Source organism: Engystomops pustulosus, chromosome 1 (genome assembly GCF_040894005.1).
Source record: "Engystomops pustulosus chromosome 1, aEngPut4.maternal, whole genome shotgun sequence".
Classification (NCBI taxonomy): Eukaryota; Metazoa; Chordata; class Amphibia; order Anura; family Leptodactylidae; genus Engystomops; species Engystomops pustulosus.
The window spans coordinates 64407-88092 of NC_092411.1; the positions used below are offsets into that span (position 1 = coordinate 64407).

Here is a 23686-nt window from a genome sequence, read left to right on the forward strand (position 1 = left end):
ATACTAGTGACATGTACCATATAGCGCCCTCATAGTGTCATATACATCACATACTAGTGACATGTACCATATAGCGCCCTATAGTGTCATATACATCACATACTAGTGACATGTACCATATAGCGTCCTATAGTGTCATATACATCACATACTAGTGACATGTACCATATAGCGCCCTATAGTGTCATATACATCACATACTAGTGACATGTACCATATAGCGCCCTATAGTGTCATATACATCACATACTAGTGACATGTACCATATAGCGCCCCATAGTGTCATATACATCACATACTAGTGACATGTACCATATAGCGCCCTATAGTGTCATATACATCAGCATACTAGTGACATGTACCATATAGCGTCCTATAGTGTCATATACATCGCATACTAGTGACATGTACCATATAGCGCCCCTATAGTGTATATACATCGCATACTAGTGACATGTACCATATAGCGCCCTATAGTGTCATATACATCGCATACTAGTGACATTACCATATAGCGCCCTATAGTGTCATATACATCGCATACTAGTGACATGTACCATATAGCCCCTATAGTGTCATATACATCGCATACTAGTGACATGTACCATATAGCGCCCTATAGTGTCATATACATCGCATACTAGTGACATGTACCATATAGCGTCCTATAGTGTCATATACATCGCATACTAGTGACATGTACCATATAGCGCCCTATAGTGTCATATACATCGCATACTAGTGACATGTACCATATAGCGCCCTATAGTGTCATATACATCGCATACTAGTGACATGTACCATATAGCGCCCTATAGTGTCATATACATCGCATACTAGTGACATGTACCATATAGCGCCCTATAGTGTCATATACATCACATACTAGTGACATGTACCATATAGCGCCCTATAGTGTCATATACATCACATACTAGTGACATGTACCATATAGCGTCCTATAGTGTCATATACATCACATACTAGTGACATGTACCATATAGCGCCCTATAGTGTCATATACATCACATACTAGTGACATGTACCATATAGCGCCCCATAGTGTCATATACATCACATACTAGTGACATGTACCATATAGCGCCCCATAGTGTCATATACATCACATACTAGTGACATGTACCATATAGCGTCCTATAGTGTCATATACATTACATACTAGTGACATGTACCATATAGCGTCCTATAGTGTCATATACATCACATACTAGTGACATGTACCATATAGCGCCCAAAAGTGTCATATACATCACATACTAGTGACATGTACCATATAGCGCCCTATAGTGTCATATACATCACATACTAGTGACATGTACCATATAGCGCCCCATAGTGTCATATACATCACATACTAGTGACATGTACCATATAGCGCCCTATAGTGTCATATACATCACATACTAGTGACATGTACCATATAGCGTCCTATAGTGTCATATACATTACATACTAGTGACATGTACCATATAGCGCCCTATAGTGTCATATACATCACATACTAGTGACATGTACCATATAGCGCCCAAAAGTGTCATATACATCACATACTAGTGACATGTACCATATAGCGCCCTATAGTGTCATATACATCACATACTAGTGACATGTACCATATAGCGCCCTATAGTGTCATATACATCACATACTAGTGACATGTACCATATAGCGCCCTATAGTGTCATATACATCACATACTAGTGACATGTACCATATAGCGCCCTATAGTGTCATATACATCACATACTAGTGACATGTACCATATAGCGCCCTATAGTGTCATATACATCACATACTAGTGACATGTACCATATAGCGCCCTATAGTGTCATATACATCACATACTAGTGACATGTACCATATAGCGCCCTATAGTGTCATATACATCACATACTAGTGACATGTACCATATAGCGCCCTATAGTGTCATATACATCACATACTAGTGACATGTACCATATAGCGCCCTATAGTGTCATATACATCACATACTAGTGACATGTACCATATAGCGCCCTATAGTGTCATATACATCACATACTAGTGACATGTACCATATAGCGCCCTATAGTGTCATATACATCACATACTAGTGACATGTACCATATAGCGCCCTATAGTGTCATATACATCACATACTAGTGACATGTACCATATAGCGCCCTATAGTGTCATATACATCACATACTAGTGACATGTACCATATAGCGCCCTATAGTGTCATATACATCACATACTAGTGACATGTACCATATAGCGCCCTATAGTGTCATATACATCACATACTAGTGACATGTACCATATAGCGCCCTATAGTGTCATATACATCACATACTAGTGACATGTACCATATAGCGCCCTATAGTGTCATATACATCACATACTAGTGACATGTACCATATAGCGCCCTATAGTGTCATATACATCACATACCAGTGACATGTACCATATAGCGTCCTATAGTGTCATATACATCACATACCAGTGACATGTACCATATAGCGCCCTATAGTGTCATATACATCACATACTAGTGACATGTACCATATAGCGCCCTATAGTGTCATATACATCACATACTAGTGACATGTACCATATAGCGCCCTATAGTGTCATATACATCACATACTAGTGACATGTACCATATAGCGCCCTATAGTGTCATATACATCGCATACTAGTGACATGTACCATATAGCGTCCTATAGTGTCATATAAATCGCATACTAGTGACATGTACCATATAGCGCCCTATAGTGTCATATACATCACATACTAGTGACATGTACCATATAGCGCCCTATAGTGTCATATACATCACATACTAGTGACATGTACCATATAGCGTCCTATAGTGTCATATACATTACATACTAGTGACATGTACCATATAGCGCCCTATAGTGTCATATACATCACATACTAGTGACATGTACCATATAGCGCCCTATAGTGTCATATACATCACATACTAGTGACATGTACCATATAGCGCCCTATAGTGTCATATACATCACATACTAGTGACATGTACCATATAGCGCCCTATAGTGTCATATACATCACATACTAGTGACATGTACCATATAGCGCCCTATAGTGTCATATACATCACATACTAGTGACATGTACCATATAGCGCCCTATAGTGTCATATACATCACATACTAGTGACATGTACCATATAGCGCCCTATAGTGTCATATACATCGCATACTAGTGACATGTACCATATAGCGCCCCATAGTGTCATATACATCACATACTAGTGACATGTACCATATAGCGCCCTATAGTGTCATATACATCACATACTAGTGACATGTACCATATAGCGCCCCATAGTGTCATATACATCACATACTAGTGACATGTACCATATAGCGCCCCATAGTGTCATATACATCACATACTAGTGACATGTACCATATAGCGCCCCATAGTGTCATATACATCACATACTAGTGACATGTACCATATAGCGCCCCATAGTGTCATATACATCACATACTAGTGACATGTACCATATAGCGCCCTATAGTGTCATATACATCACATACTAGTGACATGTACCATATAGCGCCCTATAGTGTCATATACATCACATACTAGTGACATGTACCATATAGCGCCCTATAGTGTCATATACATCACATACTAGTGACATGTACCATATAGCGCCCTATAGTGTCATATACATCACATACTAGTGACATGTACCATATAGCGTCCTATAGTGTCATATACATCACATACTAGTGACATGTACCATATAGCGTCCTATAGTGTCATATACATCACATACTAGTGACATGTACCATATAGCGCCCTATAGTGTCATATACATCACATACTAGTGACATGTACCATATAGCGCCCTATAGTGTCATATACATCACATACTAGTGACATGTACCATATAGCGTCCTATAGTGTCATATACATCACATACTAGTGACATGTACCATATAGCGCCCTATAGTGTCATATACATCACATACTAGTGACATGTACCATATAGCGCCCTATAGTGTCATATACATCACATACTAGTGACATGTACCATATAGCGCCCTATAGTGTCATATACATCACATACTAGTGACATGTACCATATAGCGTCCTATAGTGTCATATACATCACATACTAGTGACATGTACCATATAGCGCCCTATAGTGTCATATACATCACATACTAGTGACATGTACCATATAGCGCCCTATAGTATCATATACATCACATACTAGTGACATGTACCATATAGCGCCCTATAGTGTCATATACATCACATACTAGTGACATGTACCATATAGCGCCCTATAGTGTCATATACATCACATACTAGTGACATGTACCATATAGCGTCCTATAGTGTCATATACATCACATACTAGTGACATGTACCATATAGCGCTCTATAGTGTCATATACATCACATACTAGTGACATGTACCATATAGCGTCCTATAGTGTCATATACATCACATACTAGTGACATGTACCATATAGCGCCCTATAGTGTCATATACATCACATACTAGTGACATGTACCATATAGCGCCCTATAGTGTCATATACATCACATACTAGTGACATGTACCATATAGCGCCCTATAGTGTCATATACATCACATACTGGTGACATGTACCATATAGCGCCCTATAGTGTCATATACATCACATACTGGTGACATGTACCATATAGCGCCCTATAGTGTCATATACATCACATACTAGTGACATGTACCATATAGCGCCCTATAGTGTCATATACATCACATACTAGTGACATGTACCATATAGCGTCCTATAGTGTCATATACATCACATACTAGTGACATGTACCATATAGCGCCCTATAGTGTCATATACATCGCATACTAGTGACATGTACCATATAGCGCCCTATAGTGTCATATACATCACATACTAGTGACATGTACCATATAGCGCCCTATAGTGTCATATAAATCACATACTGGTGACATGTACCATATAGCGCCCTATAGTGTCATATACATCACATACTAGTGACATGTACCATATAGCGACCTATAGTGTCATATACATCACATACTAGTGACATGTACCATATAGCGCCCTATAGTGTCATATACATCACATACTAGTGACATGTACCATATAGCGTCCTATAGTGTCATATACATCACATACTAGTGACATGTACCATATAGCGCCCTATAGTGTCATATACATCACATACTAGTGACATGTACCATATAGCGCCCTATAGTGTCATATACATCACATACTGGTGACATGTACCATATAGCGCCCTATAGTGTCATATACATCACATACTAGTGACATGTACCATATAGCGCCCTATAGTGTCATATACATCACATACTAGTGACATGTACCATATAGCGTCCTATAGTGTCATATACATCACATACTAGTGACATGTACCATATAGCGCCCTATAGTGTCATATACATCACATACTAGTGACATGTACCATATAGCGCCCTATAGTGTCATATACATCGCATACTAGTGACATGTACCATATAGCGCCCTATAGTGTCATATACATCACATACTAGTGACATGTACCATATAGCGCCCTATAGTGTCATATACATCGCATACTAGTGACATGTACCATATAGCGCCCTATAGTGTCATATACATCACATACTAGTGACATGTACCATATAGCGCCCTATAGTGTCATATAAATCACATACTGGTGACATGTACCATATAGCGCCCTATAGTGTCATATACATCACATACTAGTGACATGTACCATATAGCGACCTATAGTGTCATATACATCACATACTAGTGACATGTACCATATAGCGCCCTATAGTGTCATATACATCACATACTAGTGACATGTACCATATAGCGTCCTATAGTGTCATATACATCACATACTAGTGACATGTACCATATAGCGCCCTATAGTGTCATATACATCACATACTAGTGACATGTACCATATAGCGCCCTATAGTGTCATATACATCACATACTAGTGACATGTACCATATAGCGCCCTATAGTGTCATATACATCACATACTAGTGACATGTACCATATAGCACCCTATAGTGTCATATACATCACATACTAGTGACATGTACCATATAGCGCCCTATAGTGTCATATAAATCACATACTGGTGACATGTACCATATAGCGCCCTATAGTGTCATATACATCACATACTAGTGACATGTACCATATAGCGCCCTATAGTGTCATATACATCACATACTAGTGACATGTACCATATAGCGTCCTATAGTGTCATATACATCACATACTAGTGACATGTACCATATAGCGTCCTATAGTGTCATATACATCACATACTAGTGACATGTACCATATAGCGTCCTATAGTGTCATATACATCACATACTAGTGACATGTACCATATAGCGCCCTATAGTGTCATATACATCACATACTAGTGACATGTACCATATAGCGTCCTATAGTGTCATATACATCACATACTAGTGACATGTACCATATAGCGTCCTATAGTGTCATATACATCACATACTAGTGACATGTACCATATAGCGTCCTATAGTGTCATATACATCACATACTAGTGACATGTACCATATAGCGTCCTATAGTGTCATATACATCACATACTAGTGACATGTACCATATAGCGCCCTATAGTGTCATATACATCACATACTAGTGACATGTACCATATAGCGCCCTATAGTGTCATATACATCACATACTAGTGACATGTACCATATAGCGTCCTATAGTGTCATATACATCACATACTAGTGACATGTACCATATAGCGCCCTATAGTGTCATATACATCACATACTAGTGACATGTACCATATAGCGCCCTATAGTGTCATATACATCACATACTAGTGACATGTACCATATAGCGCCCTATAGTGTCATATACATCACATACTAGTGACATGTACCATATAGCGTCCTATAGTGTCATATACATCACATACTAGTGACATGTACCATATAGCGCCCTATAGTGTCATATACATCACATACTAGTGACATGTACCATATAGCGCCCTATAGTGTCATATACATCACATACTAGTGACATGTACCATATAGCGTCCTATAGTGTCATATACATCACATACTAGTGACATGTACCATATAGCTTCCTATAGTGTCATATACATCACATACTAGTGACATGTACCATATAGCGCCCTATAGTGTCATATACATCACATACTAGTGACATGTACCATATAGCGCCCTATAGTGTCATATACATCACATACTAGTGACATGTACCATATAGCGCCCTATAGTGTCATATACATCACATACTGGTGACATGTACCATATAGCGCCCTATAGTGTCATATACATCACATACTAGTGACATGTACCATATAGCGCCCTATAGTGTCATATACATCACATACTAGTGACATGTACCATATAGCGCCCTATAGTGTCATATACATCACATACTAGTGACATGTACCATATAGCGCCCTATAGTGTCATATACATCACATACTAGTGACATGTACCATATAGCGCCCTATAGTGTCATATACATCACATACTAGTGACATGTACCATATAGCGCCACATCACACAGCATATAACACTAAACAACCAGAGGATCCTGGGTCGTAACAATGTATCAGACACCAAGGAGTTCGTAACAATGTATCAGACACCGAGGAGTCGTAACAATGTATCAGACACCGAGGAGATCGTAACAATGTATCAGACACCGAGGAGTCGTAACAATGTATCAGACACCGAGGAGTTCGTAACAATGTATCAGACACCGAGGAGTCGTAACAATGTATCAGACACCGAGGAGATCGTAACAATGTATCAGACACCGAGGAGTCGTAACAATGTATCAGACACCGAGGAGATCGTAACAATGTATCAGACACTGAGGAGATCGTAACAATGTATCAGACACCGAGGATCCACAATCCTCCCCCGCACGGCGATGACCCCGTCACTGTGTCGCTGCAATGACCTGAGATCACGGGGTCAAAAAATGCAAAGAGGGCAGAGAGTCACATCCTATAATGATCATTACTGAGACACTGACACAATGTAACAGACCCTCTGCTGCTATCAGTGACCCGGGGCCCTTACCTTCACGTCCAGCCTCTGCCTGCCACACAGCTCAGCATAGTGATTACTGACCCAATGTAACAGACCCTCTGCTATGACCCCGCTCAGTGCAGTGATCGCTGCTCCGGAGGCTCCTGCTCTGGAAAAACTCGGAAAACTCAGAGAGAGAAAAAGAGAGAACGAGCAGCACAGCCCCTCCCCCACCCGAAACCTGAGCCGCCAGGAGCGCCACCTCACTGACACACTGCGCCGACACCGCACCACCGCGCTGACACACTGCGCCGACACCGCACCACCGCGCTGACACACTGCGCCGACACCGCACCACCGCGCTGACACACTGCACCGACACCGCACCACCGCGCTGACACACTGCGCCGACACAATGCAATGAGACTGCACCACCGCACTGACACACTGCACCGACACCGCACCACCGCGCTGACACACTGCGCCGACACAATGCAATGAGACTGCACCACCACACTGACACACTGCGCCGACACTTCACCACTGAACTGACACACTGCGCCGACACAATGCAACGAGACTGCACCACCGCACTGACACACTGCGCCGGCACCGCACCACCGCACTGACACACTGCGCCGACACAGTGCACCGAGACTGCACCACCGCACTGACACACTGCGCCAACACCGTACCACTGCACTGGCACACTGTGCCGACACCGCACCACCGCACCGACACACTGCGCCGACACCGCACTGACACACTGCGCCGACACCGCACCACTGCACAGACACACTGCACCAATACTGCCCCACTGCACTGACACACTGCACCAATACTGCCCCACTGCACTGACACACTGCACCAATACTGCCCCACTGCACTGACACACTGCACCAATACTGCCCCACTGCACTGACACACTGCGCCGAAACCACTGCAATGACACACTGCACCAGCACTGCACCACAGCACTGACACACTGCACCGAGACACTGCTCCGACACCGCACCGTCACACTGTGCCGACACCGCACCATAGCACTGACACACTGCACCGCACCACAATACTACCACACTGTAAATATCTAGAAGCCACTGACCCCCGGCGCGGTGTTTATACTGCACTTCGCTGTTTGTGATGTAGGAAAAGAGCTGCAGTTACAAGAGAAGTCAAGCTGCAGCTCTGGATGTGACTAGAGTATAGAAAATGAAGTAGCAACAGGACTGTGAAGCTGAGGCTTTGGTACAGTGTACTGTGTCATGTTTCCTGCACCTCCCCGTCACGTGTGCGGATCATATGTCCAAGCCACGTACAGCAGAGACAGCGTTACAATAGCACCTGGTGGAACGAGCGCTGACAGATTACACATCTCTCCAGTGACAGTACATAACACTGGCTGTAGATATCAGTAATCAGACCTCACACCGCTGTGCTCTGTGCTCTCTGCAGCCAGTGTTATGTATGGTCCCTGGAGAGATGTGTAATCAGACCTCACACTGCTGTGCTCTGTGCTCTCTGCAGCCAGTGTTATGTATTGTCCCTGGAGATATGTGTAATCAGACCTCACCCTGCTGTGCTCTGTGCTCTCTGCAGGCAGTGTTATGTACTGTCCGTGGAGAGATGTGTAATCAGACCTCACACTGCTGTGCTCTGTGCTCCCTGCAGCCAGTGTTATGTATTGTCCCTGGAGAGATGTGTAATCACACCTCACACTGCTGTGCTCTGTGCTCTCTGCAGCCAGTGTTATGTATTGTCCCTGGAGAGATGTGTAATCAGACCTCACACTGCTGTGCTCTGTGCTCTCTGCAGCCAGGGTTATGTATTGTCACTGGAGAGATGTGTAATCATCCCTCACACTGCTGTGCTCTGTGCTCTCTCCAGCCAGTGTTATGTATTGTCCCTGGAGAGATGTGTAATCAGACCTCACACTGCTGTGCTCTGTGCTCTCTGTAGCCAGTGTTATGTATTGTCCCTGGAGAGATGTGTAATCAGACCTCACACTGCGGTGCTCTGTGCTCTCTGCAGCCAGTGTTATCTATTGTCCCTGGAGAGATGTGTAATTAGACCTCACACTGCTGTGCTCTCTGCAGCCAGTGTTATGTACTGTCCCTGGAGAGATGTGTAATCAGACCTCACACTGCTGTGCTCTGCGCTCTCTGCTGCCAGTGTTATGTATTGTCCCTGGAGAGATGTGTAATCAGACCTCACACTGCTGTGCTCTGTGCTCTCTGCAGCCTGTATTATGTATTGTCCCTGGAGAGATGTGTAATCAGACCTCACACTGCTGTGCTCTGTGCTCTCTGCAGCCAGTGTTATGTATTGTCCCTGGAGAGATGTGTAATCAGACCTCACACTGCTGTGCTCTGTGCTCTCTGCAGCCAGTGTTATGTATTGTCCCTGGAGAGATGTGTAATCAGACCTCACACTGCTGTGCTCTGTGCTCTCTGCAGCCAGTGTTATGTATTGTCCCTGGAGAGATGTGTAATCAGACCTCACACTGCTGTGCTCTGTGCTCTCTGCAGCCAGTGTTATGTATTGTCCCTGGAGAGATGTGTAATCAGACCTCACACTGCTGTACTCTGTGCTCTCTGCAGCCAGTGCTATGTATTGTCCCTGGAGAGATGTGTAATCAGACCTCACCCTGCTGTGCTCTGTGCTCTCTGCAGCCAGTGTTATGTACTGTCCCTGGATAGATGTATAATCAGACCTCACACTGCTGTGCTCTGTGCTCTCTGCAGCCAGTGTTATGTATTATCCCTGGAGAGATGTGTAATCAGACCTCACACTGCTGTGCTCTGTGCTCTCAGCAGCCAGTGTTATGTATTGTCCCTGGAGAGATGTGTAATCAGACCTCACACTGCTGTGCCCTGTGCTCTCTGTAGCCAGTGTTATGTATTGTCCCTGGAGAGATGTGTAATCAGACCTCACACTGCGGTGCTCTGTGCTCTCTGCAGCCAGTGTTATCTATTGTCCCTGGAGAGATGTGTAATCAGACCTCACACTGCTGTGCTCTGTGCTCTCTGCAGCCTGTATTATGTATTGTCCCTGGAGAGATGTGTAATCAGACCTCACACTGCTGTGCTCTGTGCTCTCTGTAGCCAGTGTTATGTATTGTCCCTGGAGAGATCTGTAATCAGACCTCACACTGCTGTGCTCTGTGCTCTCTGCAGCCAGTGTTATGTATTGTCCCTGGAGAGATGTGTAATCAGACCTCACACTGCTGTGCTCTGTGCTCTCTGCAGCCAGTGTTATGTATTGTCCCTGGAGAGATGTGTAATCAGACCTCACCCTGCTGTGCTCTGTGCTCTCTGCAGCCAGTGTTATGTACTGTCCCTGGATAGATGTATAATCAGACCTCACACTGCTGTTCTCTGTGCTCTCTGCAGCCAGTGTTATGTATTGTCCCTGGAGAGATGTGTAATCAGACCTCACACTGCTGTGCTCTGTGCTCTCTGTAGCCAGTGTTATGCATTGCCCTAGGAGAGATGTGTAGTCATTCCTTACACTGCTGTGCTCTGTGCTCTCTGCAGCCAGTGTTATGTATTGTCCCTGGAGAGATGTGTAATCATCCCTCACACTGCTGTGCTCTGTGCTCTCTGCAGCCAGTGTTATGTATTGTCCCTGGAGAGATGTGTAATCATACCTCACACTGCTGTGCTCTGTGCTCTCTGCAGCCAGTGTTATGTATTGTCCCTGGAGAGATGTGTAATCAGACCTCACACTGCTGTGCTCTGTGCTCTCTGCAGCCAGTGTTATGTATTGTCCCTGGAGAGATGTGTAATCAGACCTCACACTGCTGTGCTCTGTGCTCTCTGCAGCCAGTGTTATGTATTGTCCCTGGAGAGATGTGTAATCATACCTCACACTGCTGAGCTCTGTGCTCTCTGCAGCCAGTGTTATGTATTGTCCCTGGAGAGATGTGTAATCATACCTCACACTGCTGTGCTCTGTGCTCTCTGCAGCCAGTGTTATGTATTGTCCCTGGAGAGATGTGTAATCAGACCTCACACTGCTGTGCTCTGTGCTCTCTGCAGCCAGTGTTATGTATTGTCCCTGGAGAGATGTGTAATCAGACCTCACACTGCTGTGCTCTGTGCTCTCTGCAGCCAGTGTTATGTATTGTCCCTGGAGAGATGTGTAATCAGACCTTACACTGCTGTGCTCTGTGCTCTCTGCAGCCAGTGTTATGTATTGTCCCCGGAGAGATGTGTAATCAGACCTCACACTGCTGTGCTCTGTGCTCTCTGCAGCCAGTGTTATGTATTGTCCCTGGAGAGATGTGTAATCATACCTCACACTGCTGTGCTCTGTGCTCTCTGCAGCCAGTGTTATGTATTGTCCCCGGAGAGATGTGTAATCATACCTCACACTGCTGTGCTCTGTGCTCTCTGCAGCCAGTGTTATGTATTGTCCCTGGAGAGATGTGTAATGAGATCTCACACTGCTGTGCTCTGTGCTCTCTGCAGCCAGTGTTATGTATTGTCCCTGGAGAGATGTGTAATCAGACCTTACACTGCTGTGCTCTGTGCTCTCTGTAGCCAGTGTTATGTATTGTCTCTGGAGAGATGTGTAATCAGACCTCACACTGCTGTGCTCTGTGCTCTCTGCAGCCAGTGTTATGTATTGTCCCTGGAGAGATGTGTAATCAGACCTCACACTGCTGTGCTCTGTGCTCTCTGCAGCCAGTGTTATGTATTGTCCCTGGAGAGATGTGTAATGAGATCTCACACTGCTGTGCTCTGTGCTCTCTGCAGCCAGTGTTATGTATTGTCCCTGGAGAGATGTGTAATCAGACCTTACACTGCTGTGCTCTGTGCTCTCTGTAGCCAGTGTTATGTATTGTCTCTGGAGAGATGTGTAATCAGACCTCACACTGCTGTGCTCTGTGCTCTCTGCAGCCAGTGTTATGTATTGTCCCTGGAGAGATGTGTAATCAGACCTCACACTGCTGTGCTCTGTGCTCTCTGCAGCCAGTGTTATGTATTGTCCCTGGAGAGATGTGTAATCAGACCTCACACTGCTGTGCTCTGTGCTCTGACGCTGACCCCCGGCTTCTCCTGATGGCGGCCGCTTATCACACGGCAGCAGAGACGGTGTGTCCTCGCCCCCCACAACTACACCCTGATATATGAAGGCTCCCAACTGACTACAGAGACATCTACTCCAGTCACTACCAAAGCTGCACAACAATTCTGCCCCCCCATGGTATAAAGGGGCCCCCCAGCCACGTGCCACAAATAATACCGCCATCTGCTGCCGCCCCATAACACCGGATCTCAGGTCTGGACCAGGAACTTCACTCACAAGACAGAAATAATATCGCAGCAGATAGGACCATTATCTCCTGGAGATTATACACCGTACATGATAACCGCCATATAGACCCCACGTACCGCAACCAACCAGCTCCAGAGCAACACAACGCAGAGCGATAACAACCAGAGGAAGCAAACATCTCCAGAGACCGGACAGCTGCTACTCACACGTCACCGCCCCAAATATCCATCAGCAAACACATAACCTGCTGCCCCCAACGCAGCAGTATATAATACTGCCCCTATATACAATACTGCCCCTATATACAATACTGCCCCTATGTACAATACTGCCCCTATATACAATACTGCCCCTATATACAATACTGCCCCTATGTACAATACTGCCCCTATATACAATACTGCCGCTATGTACAATACTGCCCCTATATACAATACTGCCCCTGTATACAATACTGCCCCTATGTACAATACTGCCCCTATATACAATACTGCCCCCAATGTACAGGAATATAACTACTATAATACTGCCCCTATGTACAGGAATATAACTACTATAATACTGCCCCCTATGTACAAGAATATAACTACTATAATACTGCCCCCTATGTACAGGAATATAACTACTATAATACTGCCTCCTATGTACAGGAATATAACTACTATAATACTGCCCCCTATGTACAAGAATATAACTACTATAATACTGCCCCCTATGTACAAGAATATAACTACTATAATACTGCCCCCTATGTACAGGAATATAACTACTATAATACTGCCCCTATGTACAGGAATATAACTACTATAATACTGCCCCTATGTACAGGAATATAACTACTATAATACTGCCCCTATGTACAGGAATATAACTACTATAATACTGCCCCCTATGTACAGGAATATAACTACTATAATACTGCCCCCTATGTACAAGAATATAACTACTATAATACTGCCCCCTATGTACAGGAATATAACTACTATAATACTGCCACCTATGTACAAGAATATAACTACTATAATACTGCCCCCTATGTACAAGAATATAACTACTATAATACTGCCCCCTATGTACAGGAATATAACTACTATAATACTGCCCCCTATGTACAGGAATATAACTACTATAATACTGCCCCCTATGTACAGGAATATAACTACTATAATACTGCCCCTATGTACAGGAATATAACTACTATAATACTGCTCCCTATGTACAGGAATATAACTACTATAATACTGCCCCCTATGTACAAGAATATAACTACTATAATACTGCCCCCTATGTACAGGAATATAACTACTATAATACTGCCCCCTATGTACAGGAATATAACTACTATAATACTGCCCCCTATGTACAAGAATATAACTACTATAATACTGCCCCCTATGTACAGGAATATAACTACTATAATACTGCCCCCTATGTACAGGAATATAACTACTATAATACTGCCCCCTATGTACAAGAATATAACTACTATAATACTGCTCCCTATGTACAAGAATATAACTACTATAATACTGCCCCCTATGTACAGGAATATAACTAATATAATACTGCCCCCTATGTACAGGAATATAACTACTATAATACTGCCCCCTATGTACAGGAATATAACTACTATAATACTGCCCCCTATGTACAAGAATATAACTACTATAATACTGCCCCCTATGTACAGGAATATAACTACTATAATACTGCCCCCTATGTACAGGAATATAACTACTATAATACTGCCCCTATATACAATACTGCCCCTATGTACAATACTGCCCCCAATGTACAAGAATATAACTACTATAATACTGCCCCTATGTACAGGAATATAACTACTATAATACTGCCCCCTATGTACAGGAATATAACTACTATAATACTGCCCCCTATGTACAAGAATATAACTACTATAATACTGCCCCCTATGTACAGGAATATAACTACTATAATACTGCCCCTATATACAATACTGCCCCTATGTACAATACTGCCCCTATATACAATACTGCCCCCAATGTACAAGAATATAACTACTATAATACTGCCCCCAATGTACAAGAATATAACTACTATAATACTGCCCCCTATGTACAAGAATATAACTACTATAATACTGCCCCCTATGTACAAGAATATAACTACTTTAATACTGCCCCCTATGTACAGGAATATAACTACTATAATACTGCTCCCTATGTACAGGAATATAACTACTATAATACTGCCCCCTATGTACAGGAATATAACTACTATAATACTGCCCCCTATGTACAGGAATATAGCTACTATAATACTGCCCCCTATGTACAGGAATATATCTACTATAATACTGCCCCCTATGTACAGGAATATAACTGCTATAATACTGCCCCCTATGTACAGGAATATAACTACTATAATACTGCCCCCTATGTACAAGAATATAACTACTATAATACTGCCCCCTATGTACAGGAATATAACTACTATAATACTGCCCCCTATGTACAGGGATATAACTACTATAATACTGCCCCCTATGTACAGGAATATAACTACTATAATACTGCCCCCTATGTACAGGGATATAACTACTATAATACTGCCCCCTATGTACAGGGATATAACTACTATAATACTGCCCCCTATGTACAGGAATATAACTACTATAATACTGCCCCCTATGTACAGGAACATAACTACTATAATACTGCCCCCTATGTACAAGAATATAACTACTATAATACTGCCCCCTATGTACAAGAATATAACTACTATAATACTGCCCCCTATGTACAAGAATATAACTACTATAATACTGCCCCCTGTGTACAAGAATATAACTACTATAATACTGCCCCCTATGTACAGGAATATAACTACTATAATACTGCTCCCTATGTACAGGAATATAACTACTATAATACTGCCCCCTAAGTACAGGGATATAACTACTATAATACTGCCCCCTATGTACAGGGATATAACTACTATAATACTGCCCCCTATGTACAGGAATATAACTACTATAATACTGCCCCCTATGTACAGGAACATAACTACTATAATACTGCCCCCTATGTACAAGAATATAACTACTATAATACTGCCCCCTATGTACAAGAATATAACTACTATAATACTGCCCCCTATGTACAAGAATATAACTACTATAATACTGCCCCCTGTGTACAAGAATATAACTACTATAATACTGCCCCCTATGTACAGGAATATAACTACTATAATACCGCCCCCTATGTACAGGAATATAACTACTATAATACTGCCCCCTATGTACAAGAATATAACTACTATAATACTGCCCCCTATGTACAGGAATATAACTACTATAATACTACCCCCTATGTACAGGAATATAACTACTATAATACTGCCCCTATGTACAGGAATATAACTACTATAATGGGGGAGAAAAGCAAAAAGCTTGGGTGTCAGCTCACCTGATCCGCAGCTGGTAGAAGAGAATGCCGTGCAACGATGAAGAGTCCGGTCCGGTCCCGGAGACCAAAGGTATAATACTCGAGAAAAAAAGGTATCATCGGCAACAGGCAAATGAAGTAAAAAGGTGAATCTTTATTTCCAAAACATGGTTAAAAAGTGATCACTTTTTAACCATGTTTTGGAAATAAAGATTCACCTTTTTACTTCATTTGCCTGTTGCCGATGATACCTTTTTTTCTCGAGTATAACTACTATAATACTGCCCCCTATGTACAGGAATATAACTACTATAATACTGCCCCCCATGTACAGGAATATAACTACTATAATACTGCCCCCTATGTACAGGGATATAACTACTATAATACTGCCCCCTATGTACAAGAATATAACTACTATAATACTGCCCCCTATGTACAAGAATATAACTACTATAATACTGCCCCCTATGTACAGGAATATAACTACTATAATACTGCCCCCTATGTACAGGAATATAACTACTATAATACTGCCCCCCTATGTACAGGAATATAACTACTATAATACTGCCCCCTATGTACAAGAATATAACTACTATAATACTGCCCCCTATGTACAGGAATATAACTACTATAATACTGCTCCCTATGTACAGGAATATAACTACTATAATACTGCCCCCTATGTACAGGAATATAACTACTATAATACTGCCCCCTATGTACAAGAATATAACTACTATAATACTGCCCCCTATGTACAGGAATATAACTACTATAATACAGCCCCCTATGTACAAGAATATAACTACTATAATACTGCTCCCTATGTACAGGAATATAACTACTATAATACTGCCCCCTATGTACAGGAATATAACTACTATAATACTGCCCCCAATGTACAGGAATATAACTACTATAATACTGCCCCCTATGTACAGGAATATAACTACTATAATACTGCCCCCTATGTACAAGAATATAACTACTATAATACTGCCCCTATGTACAGGAATATAACTACTATAATACTGCCCCCTATGTACAAGAATATAACTACTATAATACTGCCCCCTATGTACAGGAATATAACTACTATAATACTGCCCCTTATGTACAGGAATATAACTACTATAATACTGCCCCCTATGTACAAGAATATAACTACTATAATACTGCCCCCTATGTACAGGAATATAACTACTATAATACTGCCCCTTATGTACGGGAATATAACTACTATAATACTGCCCCCTATGTACAGGAATATAACTACTATAATACTGCCCCCTTGCTGAGAGGTTGTGTGCAGTGTGAGCTCCTGAGGTCTCCTCATGTCTGGAGCAAGCCCAGGGCGGGGCCACCCTGGGTGGGGAAGTTCCCCATGCAAGGCCCAGGCTTTCAGGCCTTCTCTGGGAAATAATTCTCAGCCACCAAATCCCGTGGATGTAAATCCTAAAGTGAGCAGTGCAGGGAGTTCTGTGCAGAGTGTCAGCAGTTCTGGTGTCAGAGTTTGTGAAGAGAAGAACATGAATGCGGTGAAGAAAGCAGCAGCAGCAGTAAGTACCTCTATGGTGAATCCATCTGCCAGTGTGAATGTGAAGCAGGAACCTGTGAGTGAGAGCAGAGTGTTAGGAAATCCGCTGGGGAAAGGTGTGCAGGAGCAGAGGCAGCCTCCATTACAGGCCTCAGCTGTGCCCTCTACACCTCCATCATCCAGGCACAGGAGGACATCTCTGGAGCGCCAGACCATCCTGGAGAACCTGCAGAAGCCTGTCCTGATCCGGACTGAGAGAACCAGGTCTGGGAGTGGAGGAAACAGGACTGTAAGATCTGTGGAGGCCGAGGTGAGACCAGCAGGGAGGCCTCAAGCTGCTACCAGCGCTGTCACAGGCAGGAAAGTGGGACCCAGTCCCCATCATGGACATTGTCACCCCCCAGTAGTGACAGCCGCAGCGCGCCAGAGCCCGCCAGCGCCACAGAGGCCCGGACCCAGCAGAGTACAACATGCAGCCTCTCCCAGTCCTGCGGCTGAGCGTGCACCTGCAGCCTCTCCCTGTCCTGTGGCTGAGCATGCACCTGCAGCCTCTCCCAGTCCTGTGGCTGAGCGTGCACCTGCAGCCTCTCCCAGTCCTGCGGCTGAGCGTGCACCTGCAGCCTCTCCCAGTCCTGCGGCTGAGCGTGCACCTGCAGTCTCTCCCAGTCCTGCGGCTGAGCGTGCACCTGCAGCCTCTCCCAGTCCTGCGGCTGAGCGTGCACCTGCAGTCTCTCCCAGTCCTGCGGCTGAGCGTGCACCTGCAGCCACTCCCAGTCCTGCGGCTGAGCGTGCACCTGCAGCCTCTCCCAGTCCTGCGGCTGAGCGTGCACCTGCAGTCTCTCCCAGTCCTGCGGCTGAGTGTGCACCTGCAGTCTCTCCCAGTCCTGCGGCTGAGTGTGCACCTGCAGTCTCTCCCAGTCCTGCGGCTGAGTGTGCACCTGCAGTCTCTCCCAGTCCTGCGGCTGAGTGTGCACCTGCAGTCTCTCCCAGTCCTGCGGCTGAGCATGCACCTGCAGTCTCTCCCAGTCCTGCGGCTGAGCGTGCACCTGAGCTCCAGCTGGCTGATAAGATCCCAGCACTCGTAAAAACACTGGAAAAGCTAAAAGACCAGAAACTGCTGCTACAGAAAAAAATAGACTGCGCATATAAAATGAAAACCGCGAACCCCGAAAGACACGAGCTGTTAGACAAAAAACTGGCTTCATTGGCCAAAGAACTTGCTGACAACATCGCCAAGACGGAGGCCGTACTGGAGCAGATGGGACCATCATATCCTGTACCGGAGACCTGCGCTAATGGCGTCCAGCATGCAAAACCGGTACTGCAGCCGGCGACTTTCCCCTATCAGGAAGGAGATCTCTACAGGAAAGACATTGCCAGGAATCAGCAGCCACTTACAGAAGTACCACAAGTCCCAGCATCCTGCAAACTGCAGAACGATTGCAGCCATCCCGTTGATGTAAATGGTGAATCCGTGGCACCACAAGTTCCAGCACCCAGCATGCAGCAAGGACAGGAACATCTCCTTGATGGTAATGGTGCAGTGCAGGCACCACAAGTCCCAGCATACAGCATGCCACAAGGACAAGGATACTTGCCTGATGTTAGTGGTGCAGATGACATCTCCTTGCAGAAGGACTGTGGACACAATCCAGGAGGTAACACTGCAGCAGCACAGCAGAGCTCCCAGGTGACCCCTGAGCAGAACAATCAGGACTCTGCTGTGCCAGTTACTGACTCTGCTGATATCTCTGTGACTGATACTGCTGATATATCTGTCTCTGATACTGCTATGTCTGTGGTTATTGCTGATTCTAATGTTGATATTTCAGTGTGTAATAATTTTCCAGTAGAAGGGGCTTCACCATCTGTCTGGGATGCTGTTGTAGAGCAGTCAGAGCAGTGTATGGAGCCTGGAGTCATAGAGGCTAATGGTGAGGAGGACTTAGCGCAGTCCAATGCTCAGGACTTCCCCCCTTTAGTCCCTGATGTTAGTGTGGACCCTCCTAGTTCAGGTGCTCAGCAGCCTCCACAGCGCCCCCAGTCACACCGTGGTACAGGTTCTGACCAGACCTCCTCTGGCAATGCCTGGAGCCGGGGTGCACCATCCTTTACGTCCGGCTCACATTACACCGGTCAGGCGTTTAAGAGGAGGAATGTGGTAAGATTTAAGCACAGAGGGGCCAAGGAAGACCTACCTGACCGTAGATTTGTTGTGAGATCTCTGCTATGTGACCAGATGGGTTTCTCGCCAAGTGACATCCTGGCAGTGATAAACCTCCCCGATCGCCAGGGATATGATGTCAGTTTTAAGTTGATGTGCAACCTGGACCGGTTTTGGGCAAATTTCTCCAGGTATAGGGATGCTGAGGGGTGGAATAAATTCAGCTTCATCCCCATCTCTAAGCTTGGTCAGGTTACTGTCACCATTATCTTCTGGAATGAGTCTGTCCCCCAGCAGGATATTGTGCTCTGGCTCAGGAGGCATTGTGACCTCATGTCAGAGCTCACTAAGACCCGGGATGAAGACGGGATCTGGACAGGAGGGTGGAAGGTCCTGGTGAGGTTACGCCAGTTTCATAACATAACCCAGCATCTGCCCAATTCTTTCTTCATAGGCCGTGAGAAGGGGGTATGCTTCTATCCAGGTCAGCCCCGCAGATGTTTCAAGTGTGGTAGAGTCGGTCACGTGGCCAGTAATTGCACCATGATAAAGTGCAGCCTGTGTGGGGACATCGATCATGTGAGTGCGGACTGCCAGAACATCCGGTGTAATCTGTGTGGAGAGATCGGGCATGCCCACAGGGATTGTCCTAATGCATGGCATAACATCTGTAAGACCTTCCCTGATGAAGATATACTGGCAGGGGCAGATGACCTGGGGGAGGAGGAGGCTTTGTTGTCAGGGTCAGCTCAAGCTGGGCCAGAACCTCAGCGGATGGAAAGTGACACCATACTAGTACTAGAGCAGCCTCAAATAAACACAACGCCGGTACCAGACCAGCCTCAGATTAAAACCATACCAGTACAAGACCATTCCCGACCACAAAGCATTGAGGGGAACAAGCAGGTTGTCCCTCAGGTTGTACCACCCTCAGTGCCCATTCCTTCTCCAGCACCAACTTCTACAAAGAGAAGGAAGAAAGATACATCCACTCGTAAGCCAGAGGGTGAGTGGACCACTGTCCAAAAATCATCCAGGATGAAGGTGGACAGAAAGGCAGATGTGACAATGACTGTCAACAGGTTTAGTGTGTTGTCAGAGTCAGATGCGGAGGAAGAACTAGAGAGGGAACTTGAGAAAATGGTGGCAGAATATGAGGATGAGCCAGATCCCCCTTCCAAACGGAGACCTCAGGCAGTAGGGCCAGAATCTGAATCCGATATGGAGACAGGTGGTCAGCAGGAGGGCTCGGACTCAGACTTATGATGATGGGGTTACTCTCTCTGCTCCTTCTTATGGCTCTAATGGCGGATTTTCACCTTAAAGTCATCTCGACTAATGTAAACAGCATTAGGGCAAGTAAGAAAAGACATGCGGTGTATGAACATCTCCAATATCTGGACGCTGATGTCTTTTTCCTACAGGAGACTCATCTCAATAGTCTTAGTCTCTTACGAGAAGCAGAGAGGGAATGGCGTTCAGGTCCATCCTTCTGGTCACTGTCTGTGGAGCCTTGTGCCGGGGTCTCTATACTCTTTAATACACACAATGTCACCATTCACAGACTTACCGAGGTATTGATGGGAAGGTGTCTGGTGCTGGAGGTTACCATCCGAGGTAGGAGGCTCCGACTTATTAATATCTATGGTCCACAGACAGTGACTGAAAGGGTAAATCTGTTTCATGAGGTAAAACCCTATCTCTTTACATCTGTGCCCGTAATCCTGACGGGTGACTTTAATGCCACCAGAGCATCTACTGATCGATCCAGTGGTAGACCTCTCACCAGGGACTCCAAGGTCTTGAATGCTATAATCTCGCAGTCAGGTTTATCGGATGTGTTTGTGCAGGGTGGTAGGAAACCCAAATTTACCTACTCCTGTGCTGGAAGAACTAGCCGGATAGACTTGGCGCTGGTGAGTCCTATGGAGGTCATAGGAGAGAGGAGCGAAAAGTGTGTTCCCTATTCAGATCACCTTGCCTTATTTTTTTGCTTAGGTGCTAGTGAGCGGCCTGATATGGGAAGAGGGTTATGGAGACTTAACTCTAGTCTCTTGGAAGAAGGTTTTGTCCAGGAACATGTCCATTCTCTTCTACAGGGTGAAATGGAGAGAGTGGATTTCTATAACCACATATCTGACTGGTGGGAGGACGTCAAGGAGGAGATCCGGTCCCTTTTAAAGAGACTGTCAGTGAAGAAGGGGAAGAGTAAGTACAGCCAGTATCTCAAGCTGCGGAAAGAATTGGAGTCACTGTATTCGGCGGGAGGGGGGGACAAACAAAAGATTGACCGACTGAAATCTGAAATAAAGCAGTATCAGTACAGCCGCTACACCTCCCTGGTTGTGGAGCGTGACTATGGAAACTTAGTCACGCCTGATCCATATGAGAGTTGCCGGGAACGTGTGGCTAAGAAATCAATCACAGGTCTCACTGACTCCCAGGGAATTTTACAGGAATCTCGGGAGGGTATCCTGGGGGTGGTGAGATCCTACTGTGCTGAGTTATTTCAGAAGAAGGTTTTGGATAGAGGAAAAATGGCTCAATTCTTGGAGGCAACTCCAGGCCCTGACACTAGAGATTTGGATTTTTCTCCTTTGACAGCAGGAATAACAGAGGAGGAGGTTAAAGAGGCCATTGATAAGTTACATCTGAAGAAGGCACCAGGTCCTGATGGTATTACAGCTGAATTCTATAAGAAGTTTAGAGACCTCTTAGCCCCGATCCTTGTGGATGTGTTTACCAATTGTCTGAAAAATCACCTGATGCCTCCATCCATGAGAGTGTCCTCCCTTATTCTGCTGTCCAAAGGTAAGGAGCCTAGTGACATCAAGAACTGGAGGCCGATCGCCCTCTTGAATGTTGACAGGAAGATTCTGGCAAAAATTCTATTCTGTAGATTAGTCTGTTTGTCCCCGGCACTGTTGGCAGGCTCTCAGTACGGCACAGTAAGAGGGCGGAACATCTCTGGAGCAGTCATCTCGATAAGGGAGATGTTTGAGAGATGTAAAGCTCTGAGGTGTGGGAGATATGTTGTAGGTCTGGACCAGGCTAAAGCCTTTGACAGGGTTGATCACGATTATCTATGGGCCACTTTGTCAAAGTACGGTATTCCGGGACAATTTATAGATTGGCTGAGAACTTTGTACAGAGAGGCGAAG

General features: G+C 44.6%; 1 protein-coding gene across 9 annotated transcripts in view; it reads right to left on the reverse strand.

Moving 5' to 3' along the window:
- Nucleotides 1-23686, reverse strand: part of LOC140114164 (interleukin-11 receptor subunit alpha-like) — a 100755-nt gene that overhangs the window by 46358 nt on the left and 30711 nt on the right. For 6 of the 9 annotated variants that reach the window (XR_011852734.1, XR_011852733.1, XR_011852732.1 and 3 more), the window contains exon 1: nucleotides 18392-18747. The exons of 2 other annotated variants lie outside the window; for them this stretch is intronic. Coding sequence is in view for 1 of the 7 variants with exons in the window: in XM_072132686.1 (XP_071988787.1) it covers nucleotides 18392-18577 (186 nt within the window). In the remaining 6 variants the exon portion in view is untranslated. Of the gene's footprint in view, nucleotides 1-8155; nucleotides 8278-18391; nucleotides 18748-23686 lie in introns of those variants that run through there. One more of the 9 variants, XM_072132688.1, reaches the window with a different exon arrangement.